The 20859-nt window shown below is 41.7% G+C and overlaps 1 protein-coding gene across 1 annotated transcript in view; it reads right to left on the bottom strand.

The window, feature by feature from the left end:
- The window catches only part of TMEM163 (transmembrane protein 163), a 232026-nt gene that overhangs the window by 83908 nt on the left and 127259 nt on the right, over positions 1–20859 (bottom strand). Inside the window, exons 3-4 of the mRNA XM_058548853.1 lie at positions 3655–3698; positions 2131–2222 (exon numbers count right to left, since the gene is read on the bottom strand). Coding sequence (XP_058404836.1) covers positions 2131–2222; positions 3655–3698 — 136 coding nt within the window. The remainder of the gene's footprint in view (positions 1–2130; positions 2223–3654; positions 3699–20859) is intronic.

Here is a 20859-nt window from a genome sequence, read left to right on the forward strand (position 1 = left end):
ATGGTACCTGTTTTGGGATCATTAAAAACAGTGAAACCAAAGACATTTCTTGTCAGCAGTCTTAATCTTGGAAAAACTCCAGGCCACCTGGTAAATGATCACAGAAATCCCAACACTAGAGAAAAGCAACAATAATTTGTAGATTTGTGACTAACATGAAAGAAACTCATTTCAGCATAAAGGAAAACAGATAAAAAAGCAAATTAGAAGAGAGAAATTGAGAAATACTGAACTCAATTTCTTCTGGAAATGCCAATCAAATTCTGGATTACTAATTCTAAAATAAGAAAAGGCAGAGGGAAGAGCTTTCTCTTGAGGGTGAGACCCAATAGAATTATAATATAAGCCATATATGTAATTTTAAATTTCTAAAAGCCACATTAAAAATGTAAACAGAAGCAAGTAAACTTAACTTTAATAGTTCATTTAATCCAATATACCCAAAATATTCTTATATCAATACATAATCAATATTTTAAAAATTATTAATGAAATGGTTATATTCTTTTTTCTTAGTAAGTCTTTGGAATGTAGTGTGTATTTTACACTTACAACAGCTCTTAGTTTCCACCAGCTACATATAAGTGCTAAAATAGCCACTAGTGGCTACCATATTGGACAGAACAACCACAGAACCAAAGAATGTATGTTCTTCTGACAGGACAGGGACTAGCTCTTGAAATTTAAGCATATCACTAGATCGCACTTTCTAGACTGTTCTTACTGTATTCTTCAACTAATGGCCAGCAACAGCTTGGGTGGAAGCACTAGCTGCTCCTTCAGCTAGACCAGTGTTAATTCAACTTTGATCATTATGGTACCATCATTTGAAATTTTACAAAATCAGTTCACTACGATTGTTTTCTTAATTTTTTTCAAACATAAATTGACGTTTTAGAAAATTAACCTTATCCTAAACAATATCATCTGTGATATCACAGATCTGATATTTTAATTATATTTGTTAAAAAAGCTAATGTACATTAAAATAAATATTTAACACTTAGAAGTTTTTGTGCTTTACCTAAAGCCAATAATGGACTAAATTAAAATTTGTTCTCCTTTGCAAATCAGTTACAGTGTCATCTTTCAAAAGCTTTCCATTTGGCACACACAATCTCAGATATATTACTATCTGAGTCCTCTGCACCCAATATTTGTCTGCCATCAAGGGTACCTTCTGTCTGGGCACCACAAACCACAGCAAGGGGGCATTTACTCATTTGTATTCAACCGTCCAAAAGCTGCAGAGGTGGGGTAAAACTCTTGCCCTAATGACCAGTGGTGGTTCAGTACCAGGGGAGCCCCTTTAATAATTAATAATGATGGCAGCTGAGGTTTACTGAACTACATGCCAAACACTGTTCTAAGTTAATATAACATACATATTATACTACATTATATATTGCGTATATATAATATATATAAAAACCCTATGAAGGAGGTATTATTGTTTTCCTGCTTTTCCAGATGAGGAAACAAGCATAGAGCAGTTAGCAGCCTCCCACGGTCACAGAGCTAACAAGTGGTGGAGCTGAAATTCAAAGCCAAGAAATCTGACTCTGAAACCTGTGCTGTTATCACCCGGAGGATTACAAGTGAAATAAAAAGAGAGAAGCTGAAAAGATACGTTTATGGTCACAAACACAAATCCCTCAAAGACAAAATCATCACCCACAAGATTTGGAGACTGGGGCAAGCAATATCCTCTAATACAGAGAGGGATGGAAGACAAGCGGAATAATTTAGAATGCCTTCAAGATGTCTTCTGTAAATTACAGTGAAAACTCACCTTAGAAAGAAAGAAAAAAATATGAAAATTCAAGGCATAAAGATTCCAATAACACAAAGAGAAAGAGGATGGAAGGATGGGTGGATTGACTGATGGGAGGATTGGTGGATAGACGGACAGATGGATAGACCAACAAGTGAGCATACAAATATTCACTCTAGACTCAAGAGCAGAGAGCGGGGAGAATTATAAAGGGACATCCCATCTCTCTGACCATTCTAAGCAATATGGAGACCTTTTAGTCTCATCACTGGGACCAAAGCTCTGTTGAGAGCCTAATTATGTGGCCTTCATTTGCAAGAGTTCTGCAGTCTGGTGGAAGATAAAAACCCACTTACATGTATTCCCTATGGGCAGAGTGTACAGCGGCCGCATTGCTGTAACGCCACAGGACAATCGCCGATGACAGGACGTCGAGGACGGCATCAAACTAGGAGAAGGAGACACGGCATTAATGGTTTTCCAAAGTTAACAGGGCATGACTGTGAAGACACGAGGCAACTGTTCTTTGACTCAGAACATCTGAGCGAATGACCTCAGAGCAAGGAGGCTTCACATCATTATGATGCAGGCCACTCTTCACCATCACAGCGCAACCTGGGAATCTGGAGCCTGGGGCACATGACGTGCCAGCCTGGCGCCAGTGCCACCGCCCCTCCTCGTACCTGACACTGCTCCCACAGCCTGAGAAACCACCCTCTGTGGTGTGGTAGGCTCTGCTCCCTGGTCCCCTGGCTGCCAGCACTCTGGAGATATTGGGGTCGGGGGGGGTGGGAATTACACTGTTCTGACACATGTGAAATTGGTTTCCTCATAGCAGGCAAGATAATTTCAGCGTTTTCCTGTACATTCCAAGTAAAAGATTCAGGGTGAGGATTCTGGGTTTCTGGCTCTCGATGGGACTGTTCTGCCTGGGGCCCAGGGGTGAGGGTGGGGTCACCCAGGGGCTCTGGGAAGTCTACCAACACTTTGAAGTTATATACGAGATTCCATGCTTTTGTTTGAATGAATGAGTGAATGTGTGAGAGAGAGAAAAAGAGAGAGAAAGAAGGAAAGAGGAGTGAGTGAGTGAGAGAGAGAGACAGAGAGACAGAGTGTGTGTGTGAGTGTGAGATGTGGGCATTTTTCTGGAGAGACAGCCCACACCTTTCAGAAGATTCTGAAAAGAATCTGCAACCCCCAAAACATTAAGTTCTCGCAACAAAGGGAAGAAGTGGATTTTGGAACAGGAACACACACCCTCAGGTACAGGAAACACTAAAGCTACAGGAGGGCTGTTGAAAGGAGCTCTCTGTATGAGTCACTGCACACGCCACACTTCTCATCTGGAAAGTTACAAGCACTAGCGCTCTCTTGAAGGGACCTGGGGAAACTTCACTCAAGTTTTCAACGTGCCTAGCCTGTAAAACACCTGAGACCCATTTTCTCTAACCAACTGCCATCAGGAACGAGGCTCGGAAGCCAGTTACCCCTAATTGGACTACAGACTGACTCATCCTTGCACCAGCAGCCCCCATCTTAGCTCCCAACACCTCTGCCTGCACCAACAGATGCCTCACTCCACAGTGTGCCCATTTTCAAACCTATAACCTTGAGCGGGGGAGAAAGGGCTAAAGCGCTAAAACATCCTCTTAACCAGCTGTGGAAAATGTGGTCCCCTAACCTGTTCTTGAGCATTATATAGCATCGTTGCAGTTTACTTCTATTAAATTGTAATTTTTGACAGCTATTTCCATAAAAGTTCTGTTTGTCATGCTGAGCTCTCATCTGCTAACCACCCTTTTAATGAGAGCCCAGGATGAGATTCATGGGCTCAGGAAAAACGTGCAAAACTTCATAAAAGTACATTTCAGATTACTTACTGCAAACCCAAAAGCAGAGGCGCTGTACCTCATAACGGAGACAGCTAAAAAGAAAGAAAATATTATTCAGAATATTTTAAGACCTCATGGATATTTTCTCTCATTTGTGAGTATATTAATATACTTGATATGGTCCTTTAAACATCAGTGGGCAAGTTCCAAGAGAATAAAATTAAAAATTAACTGCACTTGTAAAATCTGAGAACCAAAAAAGGTAGAGTGAAGTGAAAAGATTCCAGACTCCACCTCTGACGACTTCCCTTCCCAGTGTGTTCTGAAGCACCGGCGGGCCAGCTTCAGAACGAAAATGCTTAAGCAGTTGTCAGTCAAATGACTGCTGAGACTTTGAGAATTTAGCAACTGGGAATAGAGAAACTTAATAAACTTTCATAGTGAAAGTGCAGCCATCTACACTGTTCCCATAATAAGATAATTAGTGGTGGTATCTACACGCACGTGCCATTGCTAACACACAGTTGAAAAAAATCTCTTGCCCATCAGAGCTTAAAATCCAGTGTAGACCTCAATAAAACTGTTTAGAAAAACAATAAGAAATGATCTTAAACAATACATTGTTACATCTACATTTGTAGATGTAATAATTATAATTAAAATATTTATCCATATTCAAAAATCTCTCTACCTTTTTTGAGGCAAGTCTGTTGATAGCATTTTGCCTAATTCTGTGATCTGTTCTGTGCCGAAGCAATGTCCAGCTTCAAAGATTGTTCTCAATTTGACTTAATAAAGGCAGATCTCCAAATAAAAGCCATATTTAGGGAGCATACATCCACCCTCCAACAAAGATGAAGCCCTACCCAATGGGTCTGCAAAGCTTTGAAGCAGCTTTTTCCCGGCACAAGTGTTGCAAGCGCTCACTCATGGAGTAAGAGAGGTGTGGCGTGGGGCATAGAGGTCAATATCCACTTGGACTCCCACTCCACTCACCACATGGCCCTTCTCTGGGACTCACTCCCTGTCCTGGACACAAGGTCCAAGAATGGGCCCTGGACAGCCATATTGTGCTTTGTACCTCTGCCCCCAGCCATAAGGGGCTCATCTGAGCCACTTCAAACCAAGCATATTTCATTTTCTATGAAGTAGGAATTGAGACTGAGAGTCTAGTTGGTCAATTTATGTTGTTGGAACTGAAACCCGTAAACACTGGAGCTAGGGTTGGCCCTTGTTTGCTATAAAGACCAAGGAGCAGAAAGACAAGCATGAGTAAAACACAGCTCTGGGGCAAGAGAGAACCACTGGTTCCTGAAGTTTCTAAGCCCTTCCTGAGATGCAGGCACATCCCAATCCTCAGGCTGTGTAAGGCAAATGCAATCCATTAAATTCCTGACCTTCTTTGTTTGTGACATGAGCTGCTCCAGTTATCCCTGCTGTTGCTCTTACTGGCAAAAGGAGGACAGACCAGCTGTGTGCAGTGACCAGCTGTAGCTTTCATGGGCAACACAGGTGTGGCGGTGCAAAGGGGCACCAGACCTTCCCGAAGACATTGGCCTGTGCAAAAAAGGCAGCACCCAGATCCCTCGAGGGGTCGCCCTGAGCACCAAGATGCCCTATAGGACACTGAGCCTGTCTTGCTCAATAACCATTAATTAGACTTAATAAAATTTCATAGAAAAAAATCGAAATGTGTATCCTTACAACTGGTTTTTAGAATATTTTGGCAGTGTGCTTTTTGTGGGTTACTTCTTTATCAGCAGTGGAAATCTTTTTAACTCCTGCTAACATCCTGCCCAGATGGGCAATATACACACCAGATAAAGAGCTGCCCACCCGGAGACCCTGCTCTGCTCTACCTGCACTCTCTGGCCCGGGCACCATGGGATGGAGGGCACAGCTGGAAAAGCCCTCCACTCGCCATCACAGAGAACCGCCTGCTTTCCAAGCAGTAAACCATTACTATAAAAAGATTTAATCTAGATATTTGGTAATACCAGACATTTATACAGTGGGCTACAGATTTCAAAGAGGTGGGCGCCCACTTGATTATATGGAGAAACACAAGAAACTTTGCCCCAGAGACTCTGGAATCCAACAAAGGAGATGGTCACTGAATGGTGGGGTTTCCCTGACTCAATTGGAGTCAATGTCCATGATTTCAAACACTCTCAGAATTATACTGGAAAGTTCTGCTTGTGTGAGTGAGTTAAGCCTGCCCAGTGGATGAATAACTTAGAGCACAAGTGGAATATTAATACTGTTCTATCCCCCAGGCACCAAGGAAAATGTAAGCAAGAGGGCTCCAGGTTAACCCAGAGCTCTGCATAGAAGGGAGGGATTAATAGGAATCATTTCCTCATAAATTGGCTCCATCTAATTTCCTTGATGAGATGAAAAGGGAGAAAATACCAAAAATTGCATGGGGAATCTAGGTACACTGAAGGGCCCTCTGCACGGCTTTGGCTCGGGCAGCTTCCCTTTGCGAGCAACTCCTCAGTTCTTAAAATGAAATAGCAGCAAATAGTCATTAGCACAGGACCCGAATGGAAGAGGTCAGTGGCCTTTTAGGAGTTTCTGAAGGGTGTCAAGTGATAACTTTATTTTCTTTGGCCTGTAACTGAATGTGACACATCCTAATTCTGGGATGAGAACGGACTCCAAAGAAAGGGTGGGATTGGTTTAGATAGCCCCTGCTCCCAGGGAAGGAGCAAAGTGTGGGGTTTTCACCAGGATGTTTCCAACTTCCCTCACACTAAGATAGGGTTCCACTTGGAGAACAGCATGCCTGGGCCAGGATCACCCATTGAGGCAGAGGTTACAAGGTAGGTGCCCAGGAGCCCCACACATACTTAGCTGAGGGTAGCTGAAAGCCACCACAGGTCCAATAAAAGTCCAGCAGTGCCTTTAAGGCAGGCGCAAATTCAGCAGCGGACCACAGACAAGGGACCTGCTGACCTCAGACAATTAAGCTGCAAGCTGGCATGTTCCACGAGACAGGCAATCGGGCAGCCGTGAAGCGGAGCTCTCCTGTGAAGACTGCTCTCTGTCAAGGCAGGGGTCACAGAGCTGGAGGTAATGAAGTCACCTCAGCTGTCAGCTCGTGGTGCAGGGCCTGTTTAACAAACACCACGGCTGCTCTAGATTGGAGCGCCCAACTGTCAGAATCCTCCAGATCCATCTGGATAGCATGGCTATCAGAATCCCGTAGGGAAATTTTCAAGAATATTTCTTCTCCTCACGTTTAGAACTTGTCTCCATCGCTCATAACTGAAATGTGCACTCGGGGAGCCTACAAGGCATACAATTATAGGCCATCATTCCCCTGGGAGCTGAGGCCTCAGTTTCCCACCTCTTACTCTCTCATGGTGAGAGCAGAGGGAGACTGCCATCTGATTAGGCTGGCCTCAGACACCCAAAAATTCATGCTTAGGATGCAGCTAGACTCCTCTCACTTTCCATGTTGTCTTTTTCTTTTTCATTTTACTGATACATAGAGTCCTTAAAATGTTCATAAGTAAAATGAAGATCTATAGTTTGGGGCCTGCCCAGTATCCAGTCCCCATTTGGGGAAGGAACACCCTAATTCTCCTCTGGGGAATGCTACACCTCCCCCACCCTCACACTATGTGGTTTGAGAGGGATGAAATTATTATCCCTACTCTAGTATATCCTTGTCCCATGGCCAAAATTAGTGATTCAAAGATGGCACAATTTGATGTGATCCATGAGAACCTGTCTTGAGTTTTTGCAAAAAATATTGGGAAGAGGATGTCTTTCAAAGAGGTGATTGTAGAGCTGGTAGCATAAAAATAGGAGCTGCAGGTAACAATTTTGCCCTAAAGGGGGAGAGCCTGCCTCCGAATGAAGCCAACACAGAGGAAAGCTGATATTGAAGATAAAAGATATAAATCAAACCTCTGATGACATGGACTGAACCTCTGGAATCAGCCCTACCTGAAGTCTATGCTTGTATTTTTCAAATACGTCAGCCAATAATTCCCTTTAATTTGCTTAAGCTAGTTTGAGTTGAGTTTGTATCATTTGCAGCCGATGAGTCAATATAATACACCTTGACCCAGCGATCTCATGTCCAAGAATCTCTTTTATTGCCTAAGAAATGAAAAAATACTTTATATACAGAAGGTTCACAGTAGGTTTATGCAATTTATAGTAGCAAAACCCTGGATGCAATGTAAATATCCAGCAGTAGGGTGATGATTAAAGTATGGTCCATTAAAAAAATAAGCTAGATGTAGCTATTTAAAAATATTTACAAAGAGTGCTATTGGTTAATGCTTATAATAGCATATTAGTTAGAATAATGATATTGATAATAAACAAAAGTGGCATGTTTCATGCCATCAGTACTTGGTGCCACGGGAAAGGATGGGTCTGGGTCAGGAGGCATTCTGGCTACTATAGGTGCAAACTTAATGGGGAGGTCAGAAGAGGGTTCACTGAGAATGTGACATCTGAGCAAAGAAGGTGACATCTGAGCAAAGACTTAGAAGAGATGAGGGAGGGAGCCATGCAGTCACCTAGAAGAAGAACCTTAGTGCAAAGGCCTGAGGTGGAACGCCTGGCACGTGTGAGGCTATTTTGTCTGAAGCAAAAGGGAACAAGAGGAAACTTACGTGAGATAATAGATTTCTTTATTGTTTGAGCAAAAAATTAGGTAGAAAAGGGCAAAATATAATATGATATATGTGATATAACTAGCTTTACAGAACTATGTTTTAAAAAAATGCATTGAAGCTGTAGTCTACACAGGAATAGAAATATAATGATGTACTCCTGGAATTTATATGTTATAAACCAATGTTACTTCAATTTAAATAAATAAATAAATAAATGCATTGAAAACCACTAGAAAAAAAGATCCCTCAAATGATAACAGTGGTTAATCTCTGGTGGGTGGGAATATTTGGGTGGATTTCTTTCCTTTCTACTTTTTTGTATTTTCCACATTTTCTACAACCATCCTATATAACCATTCAAATCAGAAAAAGAAATATATTTTACTTGAAGAAAAGAATTACCCCACTCATAACAATATAGTCAAAGATCTAAAACAGAATAGCAGAAACCAGATTTATGATGCACATCTGGGAGAAGCTCACATCTGCGTTGTGAGCTCATGAATGCTTCTGGCTAACAGGAAAGCACTACCACACACATCTTTAATACATCTAAGTTTCTGAAATCCATCTCCCTAGGCCAAATCACCTACACAAGTGGGTTGCTAATACCCCAAGGAGTTCCCAGGAGCACAGCAGAGGCCAGGCAAGCCAGAGTGTGAAACATAAGCAAAATGTCACTCTGGCTAAGGGAGCTCCTGCCTCTCAGGTTTTTGCTTGTCCTACAATCTACTGCCATTTGTGTGTCAAGGGGGTAATAACAGCTACACTCCCAGAGGCACACATACAACAGACATCTTAAATAAATATTTACACAAGTCTGGTTAAAGACCACACCTCCTTTAACTAAGTCACACAGGCCAGAAAGCATGTCAGCTGGAAACTCAAATTCAAACAGAGAGACAGCTGGAAAATGGAGCGGACCCAGGCAACCCATTGTTAGGGCAAAGCCAAATGCAAATCACGCAGCTGAATGAGCAGCAGGCTGTGAGGGAGGGTTGTGGAGGTTCAGACAGAGTGCCATGGAAAGGAACAGAGACGTGAGCATGCCAGCAAGGCAACCGAGGGTCAACGCTGAGGCCTCTCAACAACGTTCAACAAAGAATGCCATTTCAATTGCAGCCCAGATTTATAGCAACAATGAGGACCCATCTGTCATTCTCTCCAAAGTCAGGCAATAATTATCTTGAGCCTTAGCACTCTTCAGCAATACCCCAGGCCCCATAACACCTCCAAGTTGCTAAATTATGTGACTAGTAAAGCTCTGTTAATAAATCAATTCCACTTTAATTAGACCACCTCTGTCACTCAGACGCCTGGCAACAACGTCACCCACAGCCATGTAACTACCCCATGCAGAGAACCCATCTCGCCGTCATCCACCTTCATCCTGCCTGCTGTGACCTAGGCAGCAGAACAAGCGGAGCTAAGAGGGGTCAAAATTAATTGATTTATGTTCTAACTCACTTCATGAGAACCTCCAATAGCTTCCAGACTCTCTCCTACTCAAACAAGATTATAACGTCCTACAAAAATTTGTGATAGGGAGTTGAATTCAGTCATCACTGAAAGAAAAGAGAGAGCAGTTTGAAAAACAAATCAACAAAAGTACTGCTTAGCCCTTTAAACTGCTCATCCTCAGCTGCAGCACAGTGACGTTAACTTCATATTTTACCTGTTTGGACCAGAATTTGCAAAAGGGCCCCCTGAAAAGGAAATCTGGAAGCTTTTGATCGACCTATGCAGTATTATTCAAACATCAGAATTGGCTACCAACATTTTAAAATCAGGAGACTTCATGAATTTAACAAAAAATAAAAGGAATATGCAGGTTTTTGGCTTTTCTGCCAGCACTGAGCTGTCCCTTTCTCCCAGCAGTGCCCGCACCGCGTTTGGATGGGGCACGCGCTCTTGGGCACCTGCATTGCCTGCAGCATTACACCCAGCTGGCCTCACTCACCTGCCTGGCCCTTCCGGGTATCTGGTTGACCCGGGAGGCTTGAGTATGGGACTCCAGATGTAGCCCACAAGCAGCTTAAGGGAAAGGACAGTAGTTTCATCTCCATATCTGCAGTTCCCAGCAAAATGCCTGCTCAATATTCATCGTCCTGCATCAACAGGAGCCTCCAACGTTTCCTACTCTAAGGCCTGGTGCTCAGCAAATTACAAAAGCTGTATGATGGGCCAAGTTCTCAAAGCCTATATCATTCTTTGAGAGCTCTTTGTCTTCTGTAGAACCTGAGAACTATTCATTAGTCCCAAGCAGACTATGGACACTGCTCATCCACCCTCCAGGGCTCTGCCAGTCCGGAGACAGGCGTACCCTTGCCAAGACCTCAGGGATGATCACAAGTCTCCTTCTCGTTTTCACATGACCAAGAGGTAGGTGGTCATGTACAAAAAGGGGCCACACAGCCCTCCCCCCAATCCCACACCCACAATAGCCAGTATAACCCACAGCAAGAGTGGGCTTGAAGAGATTGGAAAATATTGCCCTTGAGCTACTGCTGTGGGGGAGGGGAGTGTCATTTGAGAGTGACCTAGGCCACTTTGCAATGAAAGTTGCATTTGCATTCAGATTTATAATAGGGAGCAACCACCAAAATGTCTTGCCTGGACTCCCTCCTAACCGTCCCCCCTTCTGTACCTCTGCCCCAGCGCCCCTGACATGCAGCCAGAATGGTTCTACCTGTCACAGTCCCTGTGAAGGCCAAAGTCCTTACAATGCATGAGGCCCCTAGTGCTGACCTCCTCCCCTATGAGCTGCACCTGCTCACTCCACTCCTGCCCCACAAGCCTTCTCACTGACCTCCCCACAGCCAGGCACACTCCTGCCAGGCCTGGGCTCTAACTCATTCCTCTCCCTGGAGCATTCTTACCACAGGATCCAACAGACCCACTCCCTCATCTCCTTCAGGTCTCTGGTCAAATCTCACCTCATAGGCCTGTCCTGGCCACCCTATTTACTACTGCAACCTGTCCCAGCCCACATCTTAGCTCCCCCTTACCTTGCTGTATATTTCTTTTCCAGAATACAGATCATCTCCTACCATACTATCTGATTTATCTATCTGTGAACATCGTGTACCATCTGCCTCCCACCACCCATTAGAAGGTAAGCACTACGAAGGCAGTAAGCTTTTCTGTTTTGTTCCCTGATGTCTCCCAAATGCCTAGATCAGTGCCTGAACACATTAAAGCATTCAACTTGCAGTGACCAGAGTCTTCAGGGAGAAAGCAGACAGAATTAAGGGTTCAACATACCGAGAGGCCCAGTGTTACCAGGCAGCCATTCTCTGAGCAAATGGAGTGGCAGCCAGCACTCTGTGGGGCATAACAGAGAAAGCAGCCTCTGTGAGGACCGTTCTTTTAAGGAGAACTTGGAGCATCTGTAAATGGAAAGGCCTAGGACTACAGGAAGAGCAAGAACAGCCTTAAACCCAGAGAGTCATGAGGCGGCACAGAACAGTACATGAGAAAAAAATCAGAATGAGAACAACACAAGGAGAGTCTCCACTCTCGACCGGGACACCCTGGCTCTCTCCCTCCAGCACATACTATATATTTGCTCTGCTTCAGTTAGCACAGCATGAAATGCACCCAACCCGCATTCTAAAGTAGGAATCAGCATTACTGGAACACAGGCAAGACAACTGCCATTTAACAGGGAGCAACCTGGTTAGATAGCTTCTCAGAGGTCACACACACAGGAGGCACCAGCCTAGTGACAAAAAGCCAAGAGCCCAGCTTTTCATGCTAAAATTTCTTCAAGAGCACAGCACACATTCACTTTGCATTTTCTACAACCTCGGAATAAAGAGGAGGAAGGGCTGCTTGAAGCCAGGGTTACCCAATGTTTATGAACATATATGGACTGTCTTCAGTGGAGTAAACCATCCACCCTCATTTGTTGCTACCTTCATTCCAAAGACCTTACTCGCCAGAACGGCTCTTGCTGAACGTCAATTGCTTTTTCTTCCTTGCATATAATTTTACTCATCCCTGTGCTATGGTTCCCTACGATGCCAGCACAGCTCTCAAGAAAGCAGTCTATTGCCTGTAGGCGGCAAGCCTGGCCAAGTCCCAGCCCAGACCCAGCCAGACATCTTCAGACTACACTCAGCCTCTGTCCTATGATCCACCCTGTCCAGATCAACATGAGTAGCCTGAGCTCGCCAATCATTCTTTCACTCAATAAACAAATCTTTATTGAGCATCTACCACATGCCCCACACTGTTGCGATGAGCTGGGGATAGAGCAGTTACTTGCCCAATGATTTGATGAGATATGCCTCTTAAAGCCCCAACTATCCCTTAATCATAGAACACTGCTACTTGCACCTAGTAAATAAAGCATTTATTGAATAGAAAACAGGGATAGAAGAAAATTTTATAGAACAGAACACTCACAGTTTGTCTTCTCAAGCTTTGTGTTTGTGTGCAGTTGCTGGGAATTTGAATCTTGAACCCTCATTCTCAGTCCATTATCTCTAATTTGGCTCAGTGTCACTCCTTTGGCACCCCAAGCCCCCTACCCCTACTACCCTCACCTTTTACCACATAGAAACAATCCTTGTGTCTTCTCCCAACCAATGTTATAAAAACCTAAAAAAGGGGTTCATTACATAGTATTCAATTCTCTATCCCCAGGGCCTATGAAAGCACCAGCACAAAGACTGTGCTCAATAAATGCTTGTTGAGCAATAAATGCTTGAGGAATCTCCAAACTCTAACAATAATGTCTGGTTTTTATTTAACATGCAATGATTAATTCATACCAGTAACAAAAGATAATGCCATGGGCAACTAGAGCTAGTAATGGCATGGATGTTGCCGCCCAAGGTCATCCTTGTCAAACCACTTAGATGGCCTTAGTTTGGCACTGCTGGCACCATACTACACATTGGACCTCTTTGGTTTGAAGAGCTAGTAGAGGAACTTTTTAAAAAACAGAACATATTGTGGGGAAGAGGAAAACACTGAATAAGACTTCAAACACTTGGCTTAAAGTAATGGTGCTGAATAAATATTTACTCATTTGAGCTGAATCAAAGTCATTAGAAGACCATTAACATTATCACTCAGAGAATAAAAGTTAAATATGGTAGAATAAAGGCCTTTTCACCCCTCTTTCCCTACTACTCTCTATAAAACCCACCAAAGCAACAAGAAGCATGGAAAACTAGAGAAAGAACATCAAGATCAAAGAAATGAGGAAATGGCCAGCGTCAAACCCCATATTATAAAGAATATCCATCAAAAACATTAAAATTTAGACCATATGGAGGGAAAATGCTGAGGGCTGAAAACATACCTCAATGAAATCTTCGGTAGAGCTCAGAATTTCCCACAATTAGATGGCATAGTCATCAAGAGTTCAAACAATTACCCCCTATATGCAATAGCAAATTTGGATAGGAGCTGCAGCATTTGCTCCTGAACCCTTTCCCCATATTCCACACACTAGAGAGCAGAGGAGGTGCAACCGAAGGAGTCATTGCTCAGACAGCCATTGGTGCTAGAATCAGGCACTTGGGAAACCAATGGCATTTTCAACAAAAGGAGCAGAGGTTCCCCTGCCAGCCTTGCAGTCTTCTCTTGCTCATAAGGTAGACTACCGAGATTTAATGTAAAGTGTCCAGAGAAACAATACTCAAATTAAAGCTGCATGCTGCTTCCTTCATGCCCCAGCTCTCCATCAGTCCCAATTATTAGAACGGTGAGGTACTGGCAAAATGGCAGATAGAACCAAGAAACCAAAGAGAATTAAGAAGTTAATTCAACAAGGTCACCAGACACAAATACCAATTAGTTCTATATTAGCCAAAAACAGTAATAAGATGCAATTTTAAAAAGATACTATTTTCAACAGCATAAAAATCAAATACCAAGGAACAAATTAATGAAAAATGTGTAAGACCTCTATCTAGAAAAGTAATAAAACATTACTGAGAGAAATTAAAGAAGACTAAACATATGGGGGGATATATCATGTTCATGGATTAGAAGACTCCATATTAACAATCAAAATTCTGGAAGTTTTTTTGTAAGAAAATAGATAAGACGATTCTAAAGTTTAAGTGGAAAGTGAAAAGAGTCAAAAATAACCAAGGTAATACTGAACAACAAAAAAATGGGAAGATAGTCACCACAAGATATCAAGATTTATTTCAAAGCTACAGTAATTAAGACAGAATAGTATTGGCACAGGGATAAACAAAAAGACCACAGAACAAAAGAAGACACATATATGGTCTCCTGATTTATAACAAAGTTACTCCTGAAGTACACTTGGGGTAAGAAAGGTCTTTTCAATACATGGTGCTGGGCATTGATCCTACCTCACACCATACACAAAAAACAAATGTAGACGAGCTGAAGATATAGATATGCAAAATAATACAGGAGATATCTGAAATATAATATGAGAGAATACTTCCACAACCTTGGGGGAAGGAAAAGATTTCTTAAACAGGACACAAATGCATTCATCATAAAGGAAAAGATCAGCAAATTAAACTACATTAAAAGATCTCATTAAAAGAGCAAAACAGCAAGCCACAGAGTGAGAGAAGATATTTATAATACTTATAACTACCTGCAGATAAGTATCCAGAATATATAAAGAAGTCTTACAAATCAATAAGAAAGAGAAAAACAGCCCAATAGGAAAATGGGCAAAAGACTTAACAGGCTACTCATGAAAGACAATACACAAATAACCAATAAACGTATGAAAATACGCTCAACTTCATTAGTAACTAGGGAAAATACAATTAAAATCACAATGGGGTACCACTACACAAGGAAAAAGGCCGACCATTTCAAATGTTAGCAAGGATGTGGTCCAACTGGAACTCTTAAAAGCTGCTGGTGGAAGTGTACATTGGTACAAACACTTCAGAAAACACTACCTGTAAAAGCTAATTGTACTCTACGACCAGCCATTCCACTCCTAGATACATACCCAAAAGATATGCATACTTATGGATACCAAAAGATGTTTATAAAAAAGTTCACAGCAGCAGAGGTCATAATTGTCAAAACTGGATACAATCCAAATGTTCAAGAGTAGAATGGATAAATTAGTGGTGTAGTCATCCAATAGAATATTATACAGCAGTAACAATAAATGAATTATAACTACTTGCAACTACATGTATGAATCTCAATAAATAAGGATAAGGGGAAAGGAAGGCAAACACAAAAGCATTCATTGGACAGGTAATCTATTTATGATTCTGTTTGTATAATGTTCAAAAACAGACAAAGCAATGTACAGTGGTAAAATTCAGAATAGTGTTTACCTCCCGGGCAGGAGGCAGGGACTGCGAGGGGCAGCAGAAGGGCTTCCCAGGTGAGAAGATGAGTGAGTGTGAGTGGTGGTCACACAGGTGTGTTCATTTTGTGAAAATTCAAACTGTATAATTTGGATCTGTACACTCTTCTGTATGTCTATTATACTTTAATTTTTAAAAAGACTACTTACAAATCAGTGTTAAAAAAAGGGTCCAAGAGCCTAAAAGATAAGTAAAAAAAGGACATGAACAGGCAATTTCAGAAAAAGAATTTAAAACAGCCAATAAACGTAGGATGTTAAAATTGAATAAAAGAAAATGAACATCCGTTCTATTTCACCTAATAGAACGGCAAAAATAAAAGGATTTTTTAAATGTTGAGGGTTGGTGAGGGTAGTGAGATATAAATCCTCTCATTCGATGTCAGTGAGAAAACCTATTTGAAGGGCAGCTTGGAGATGTTTATCAAAAGGTAAGATAAACATTCTTTGAACCCACCAGGTTCTACTTCAAGAAATGTATTCTATACTTGTACTGGCACAGGTGCAGAAAGAATACATACAAGAATGTTTATTACAGATATACAACAGCAGAACATTAACCACTTAGGCATCCATTAATAAAGAAGTGATTTAATAAATTATTGTACATCCATACTATGAGATGATATCATTAGGGTCTTGAAAAAGATAAATTTGTAATGCTGCAAAGTGGAATGAGTGAATAAAGCAAGATAATTAGTAGTGATTATTAAAGCCTATGTGTGTGTGTATAGAAATAAATACATACATATGCAGATAAAATTTCAGAGAAGTTACACAACAAACTGCGAATGATGATTACCTCAGAAGGAGACGGGGAGTGCAAGGTTCAAAGGATACTCTTATTCCCCTCAATATCCTTTTGTATGCTTTGGTTTTCTTCCTCTGTGTACGTACCTGCATGTATCTCCAAGGCAGAGATAGAGGTTCACGTGCCACAATCAAAGAAAGAAGCCTAATCACTTTTGATATGGTCACTGAGAATCAGTTATCATGTAGTTGCCTGCCATCATGGACCTAAACTGAATTTAGCCAAAAAAGGCTTCTGCAGATGGACATTTAAGTTGCTGGCATTTTACACCACCTGGGCCTACTCTTCAGTTATACAACTGAAAATCAAATAGATCCACTATTTGTCAACATCTACAAAATAAAATTAAAGAATCAGAGATTTTCCAAAATTAAAATCACCAAGAGAGCACCATTCTCCACTTGCAACAAAACTTTTCCTACCTAGTTGGGCGTGATGCTAATAGCAAATCAAGAGGAGGAACAAATGCAAATATTCTCAATGGTACAACTGTCCTGGACATTCACTGGATAGATACAAAGGTCAAAGAACATATTTTGCAGTAGCTAAAAAGGTCAGGTCTCCGCTTAGTTATGTCACCTCCTCTGTTAGGCGCTGAAAACTTACACGTTCTCTTTTTTAAAGGTTGCCATCATATCTGAGCGAGTTAACTCCATAACCTTAGCATTCTGATCACTTAAAAAAAATAAAACTAGACCCAAATAAGATTTATAATAGAAACTTAATTTATTCATCAAATATGACTCCCTTTATGTGAAAGCTTGTGTTAACTGATGTATTTTGGAGTGTCCAGATCTATTATGTTTCCATAAAGTATCATCAGCTTTCAATAACCTTGAGCATGAGTCATTATAGCTTACAAAAGGTAGAAACAAGAATAGAGGAAAGAAATCCTAAGTCTAGTTTCTAATTCAACAAATACATTAGCTATACACATGCCCTGTGAGCATTCTTTTTTCTTTTTTTTTTTTTTGTGAGGAAGATCAGCCCTGAGCTAACATCCATGCCAATCCTCCTCTTTTTGCTGAGGAAGACTGGCCCTGAGCTAACATCTATTGTCAGTCCTCCTCCTTTTTTTTCCCTTTTTCTCCCCAAAGCCCCAGTAGATAGTTGTATGTCATAGTTGCACATCCTTCTAGTTGCTGTATGTGGGATGCCGCCTCAGCATGGCCAGACAAGCAGTGCGTCAGTGCACACCCGGGATCCGAACCTGGCCCACCAGTAGCAGAGCGTGCGCACTTAACCGCTAAGCCATGGGGCTGGCCCCCTGTGAGCATTCTAAAGTGAGGAGACTACAACAGCAAAGACAAGACATCATCAGATCCATCATACGATCAATACAACTTTACAAGAAAAGCCTGGGGATTGGTCACAAGAACAAATATGGAAGATACCACCCTCCAAAGTGAAACTATAGACACTCCATGATGTCACTATGCTAAAGATCCACAGTGCAGCCTGTTACCCTGATACAAATAGCCTGGACTGAGATCTGATAGGATTTTATAGATGGAGAGCTATGTTTTTGACATTTTACATGAACCAGGACAATCTCCCAGTGATATTGAACTATAAATCAAAAATGAATCAGTGTTGATGCTCCAAAAGAAAATAAAAATAAGGAGTTGTGGTTTTTCTTGATCCTATGACAATAATTCTTCCCTGATAGGACTAGCTTTATTTCCACTCAGTGCTGATAAATAACTCATAACTAGATATCAGGACAGTGAATTAATCTTTACTAAACTCTCTGCCATGGTTGGCCCATCTACCTCAGGGTTTTTCAAAATGAATTCCTTAGACCCTGTAGGTTTAAGTCTTTAGGGATCACACAGGGCTCTCATCTTTCTCATTTCAACCATAGCAACTTCCTTCTCACCTCTATTAAAAATTGGGTTCTGCCTCATACACAGCTGGTGGGAATGCAAATTGGTGCAGCCTCTATGGAAAACGGTATGGAGATTCCTCAAAGAATTAAAAATAGAGATGCCCTATGATCCAGCCATCCCACTACTGGGAATCTATCCAACGAACCTGAAATCAACAATCCAAAGAGGCTTATGCACCCCTATGTTCATTGCAGCATTATTCACCATAGCCAAGAAGTGGAAGCAACCTAAGTGTCCCTCAACTGACGATTGGATTAGGAAAATGTGGTATATATATACAATGGAATACTACTCAGCCATAAAAAAAGACAAAATCGTCCCATTTGCAACAACATGGATGGGCCTGGAGCGTATTATGTTAAGTGAAATAAGCCAGAAAGAGAAAGACAAACACTGTATGATCTCACTCATATGTGGAATATAAACCAACACATGGACAGAGAAAACTGGACTGTGGTTACCAGGGGCAGTGGGGGTGGGGGGTGGGCACAAGGGGTGAAGGGAGTCATATATATGGTGATGGACAAACAAAAATGTACAACCCAAAAATCTCACAATGTTAGAAACCATTAAAACATCAATAAAAAAAATTGGGTTCTGTAAAAATTTAACTACAAAGATGTAACTAAAAAGAACACTTGAAAAACACCTATATAAATGAAGACTCCCTGTCCACATTAACAAGGAGGATGGCCTTCACACTACATACCATCCTTTGTAGGTAGGACCAGTGTTCTAGCCACAATCACATCCCCAGTCCCCAGCCCAGATCAAGCCCCTAATATAATTATTACCCAACAGGAAAATAAGGCCATGTTCTGTTTCCATACTCAGAGATGGTCCTCAAAAATATCCACCAACTACAGCAGCCAATGGGACCCACAACATCAACTTCATAGATGCCATGGAACCTTTTCCTGGGAGCCACGTCTACTAGATAATCACTTTTGCTCATTCCACTTTCTTCCTTCTTCTGCTAAAAGAAATCTTTTCTATTTGAAGTTCTGTCCTTTCTCAGTGAGGGGTAATTGATACCAAGATGGCCTTGCCTTTGGGGACAATTCAAGACCACATGAGGAGGGCTGGCCTGAGAATGAAGCTGACATAGAAGAAGGGAGAGAGGTGAGGAGAGAGAAACAGGATTCTGACAACATCCCTCGAGGCCATGGATCTAGCCAATTGCATTCTGTAATATGTTGTCATTTATTTTGCTTAAACTAATATAAGTGATTTCTATTGCTTGTAACTGGAACACTCTTGACTGTTACAACATACGCACGTCTCTTTCAATCAGAACACTCGATGCTAAGGCTCACACTACTCCCCCACTCATGTTGGCTTCACTTCAAAGACAAATTAGGAACAAATTCACAAGAGGATTTATTCAAACAATAAGCTCCCCTCGAATTATAAATAGCCTCAGTCTTAAGAATCCAATTATATCTAATTCAACAACACAGAAGGACACACCAATATGTAAAACACACAGCTAATAGGATAATGGTTGAAACGGTATTGCCTCGTTACTGTCTCATTCTGCACTGACCCTTTCTCACTTGTATTTATTTTCTTACAATCAAAAGCACATATCTAATGGCCAACTAGGCTATGGTTTGACCACAGAACAGGGGAATATCAACCAGCTCACCCCATTTGCCTCCGCCATGACCTTTTCTTACTACCAAGTTAAGGCAGGAAAAAGCCTAAGATATTGAAATAATTCTTACTCAGAAAAAAAATCCAAAGAATTCTACTCACAATATAGATTTTGAGAGGGTTTTAGAGTATCCATGTCAGGGTTCCTCAAGACTACCCCCAGATTCGGTGATTTGCCAGAAGGGCTCACAGGAATAAGCATATAGTTATAAACATGGCTAAGATTTGTTACAGCAAAAGGATGTAAGCAAAATTAGCCAAGGGAAAAGGCGCATAGAGTGAAGTCCAGAGGAGACCAGGTACAAGCTTCCAAGTGTCCTCTCCCAGGGAAGTCACAAAGGACATGCTTAATTCCTCTAGCAACAAGTTGTGACAACATGTGCATAGTGTTGTCTACCAGGGAAGCTCATTAGAGACTCAGTACCCAGGGATTTTATGGGAGGCTAGTCACTTAAGTACCTTCTGCCTAGCTTGTACAAAAATTCCAGACTCCCAGAAGGCAAGCACGTGTTCAGCATAAACCGCATTGTTGGTACAAACAATTTAGGCACAGTGAGCCACTCTTACCATTGAGAGAAAGTTTAATATCAGTGTAGAGAACTGTTTCCTAGCCAAGTTCCTACATGTCACCCATGTGACCAACCTTGTAAACGGGCTTCTCTAAGGATAGACAATGGCACATCTGCTATGTCAACCTTTTCTGCACAGGACCAAAGCTTAATTCCTCACATTAAAGTGAGAACTGGGCCCTAGGACATGAAGTGGCTTGCCCAAAATCACATAGCAAAGCTAGAACTAGCACCCAGGGAGGGCTCCAGATTCATAGAGAGAGGAAGATACAGTCACCCCACCCTCAGCCTCTAGGCACATGCACACACATCTTCCAAAGAAGTTCGCTTCAGAGCAGAGACTGCAAAT

This window comes from Diceros bicornis, chromosome 10 (assembly GCF_020826845.1).
Source record: "Diceros bicornis minor isolate mBicDic1 chromosome 10, mDicBic1.mat.cur, whole genome shotgun sequence".
Taxonomy (NCBI): domain Eukaryota; kingdom Metazoa; phylum Chordata; class Mammalia; order Perissodactyla; family Rhinocerotidae; genus Diceros; species Diceros bicornis.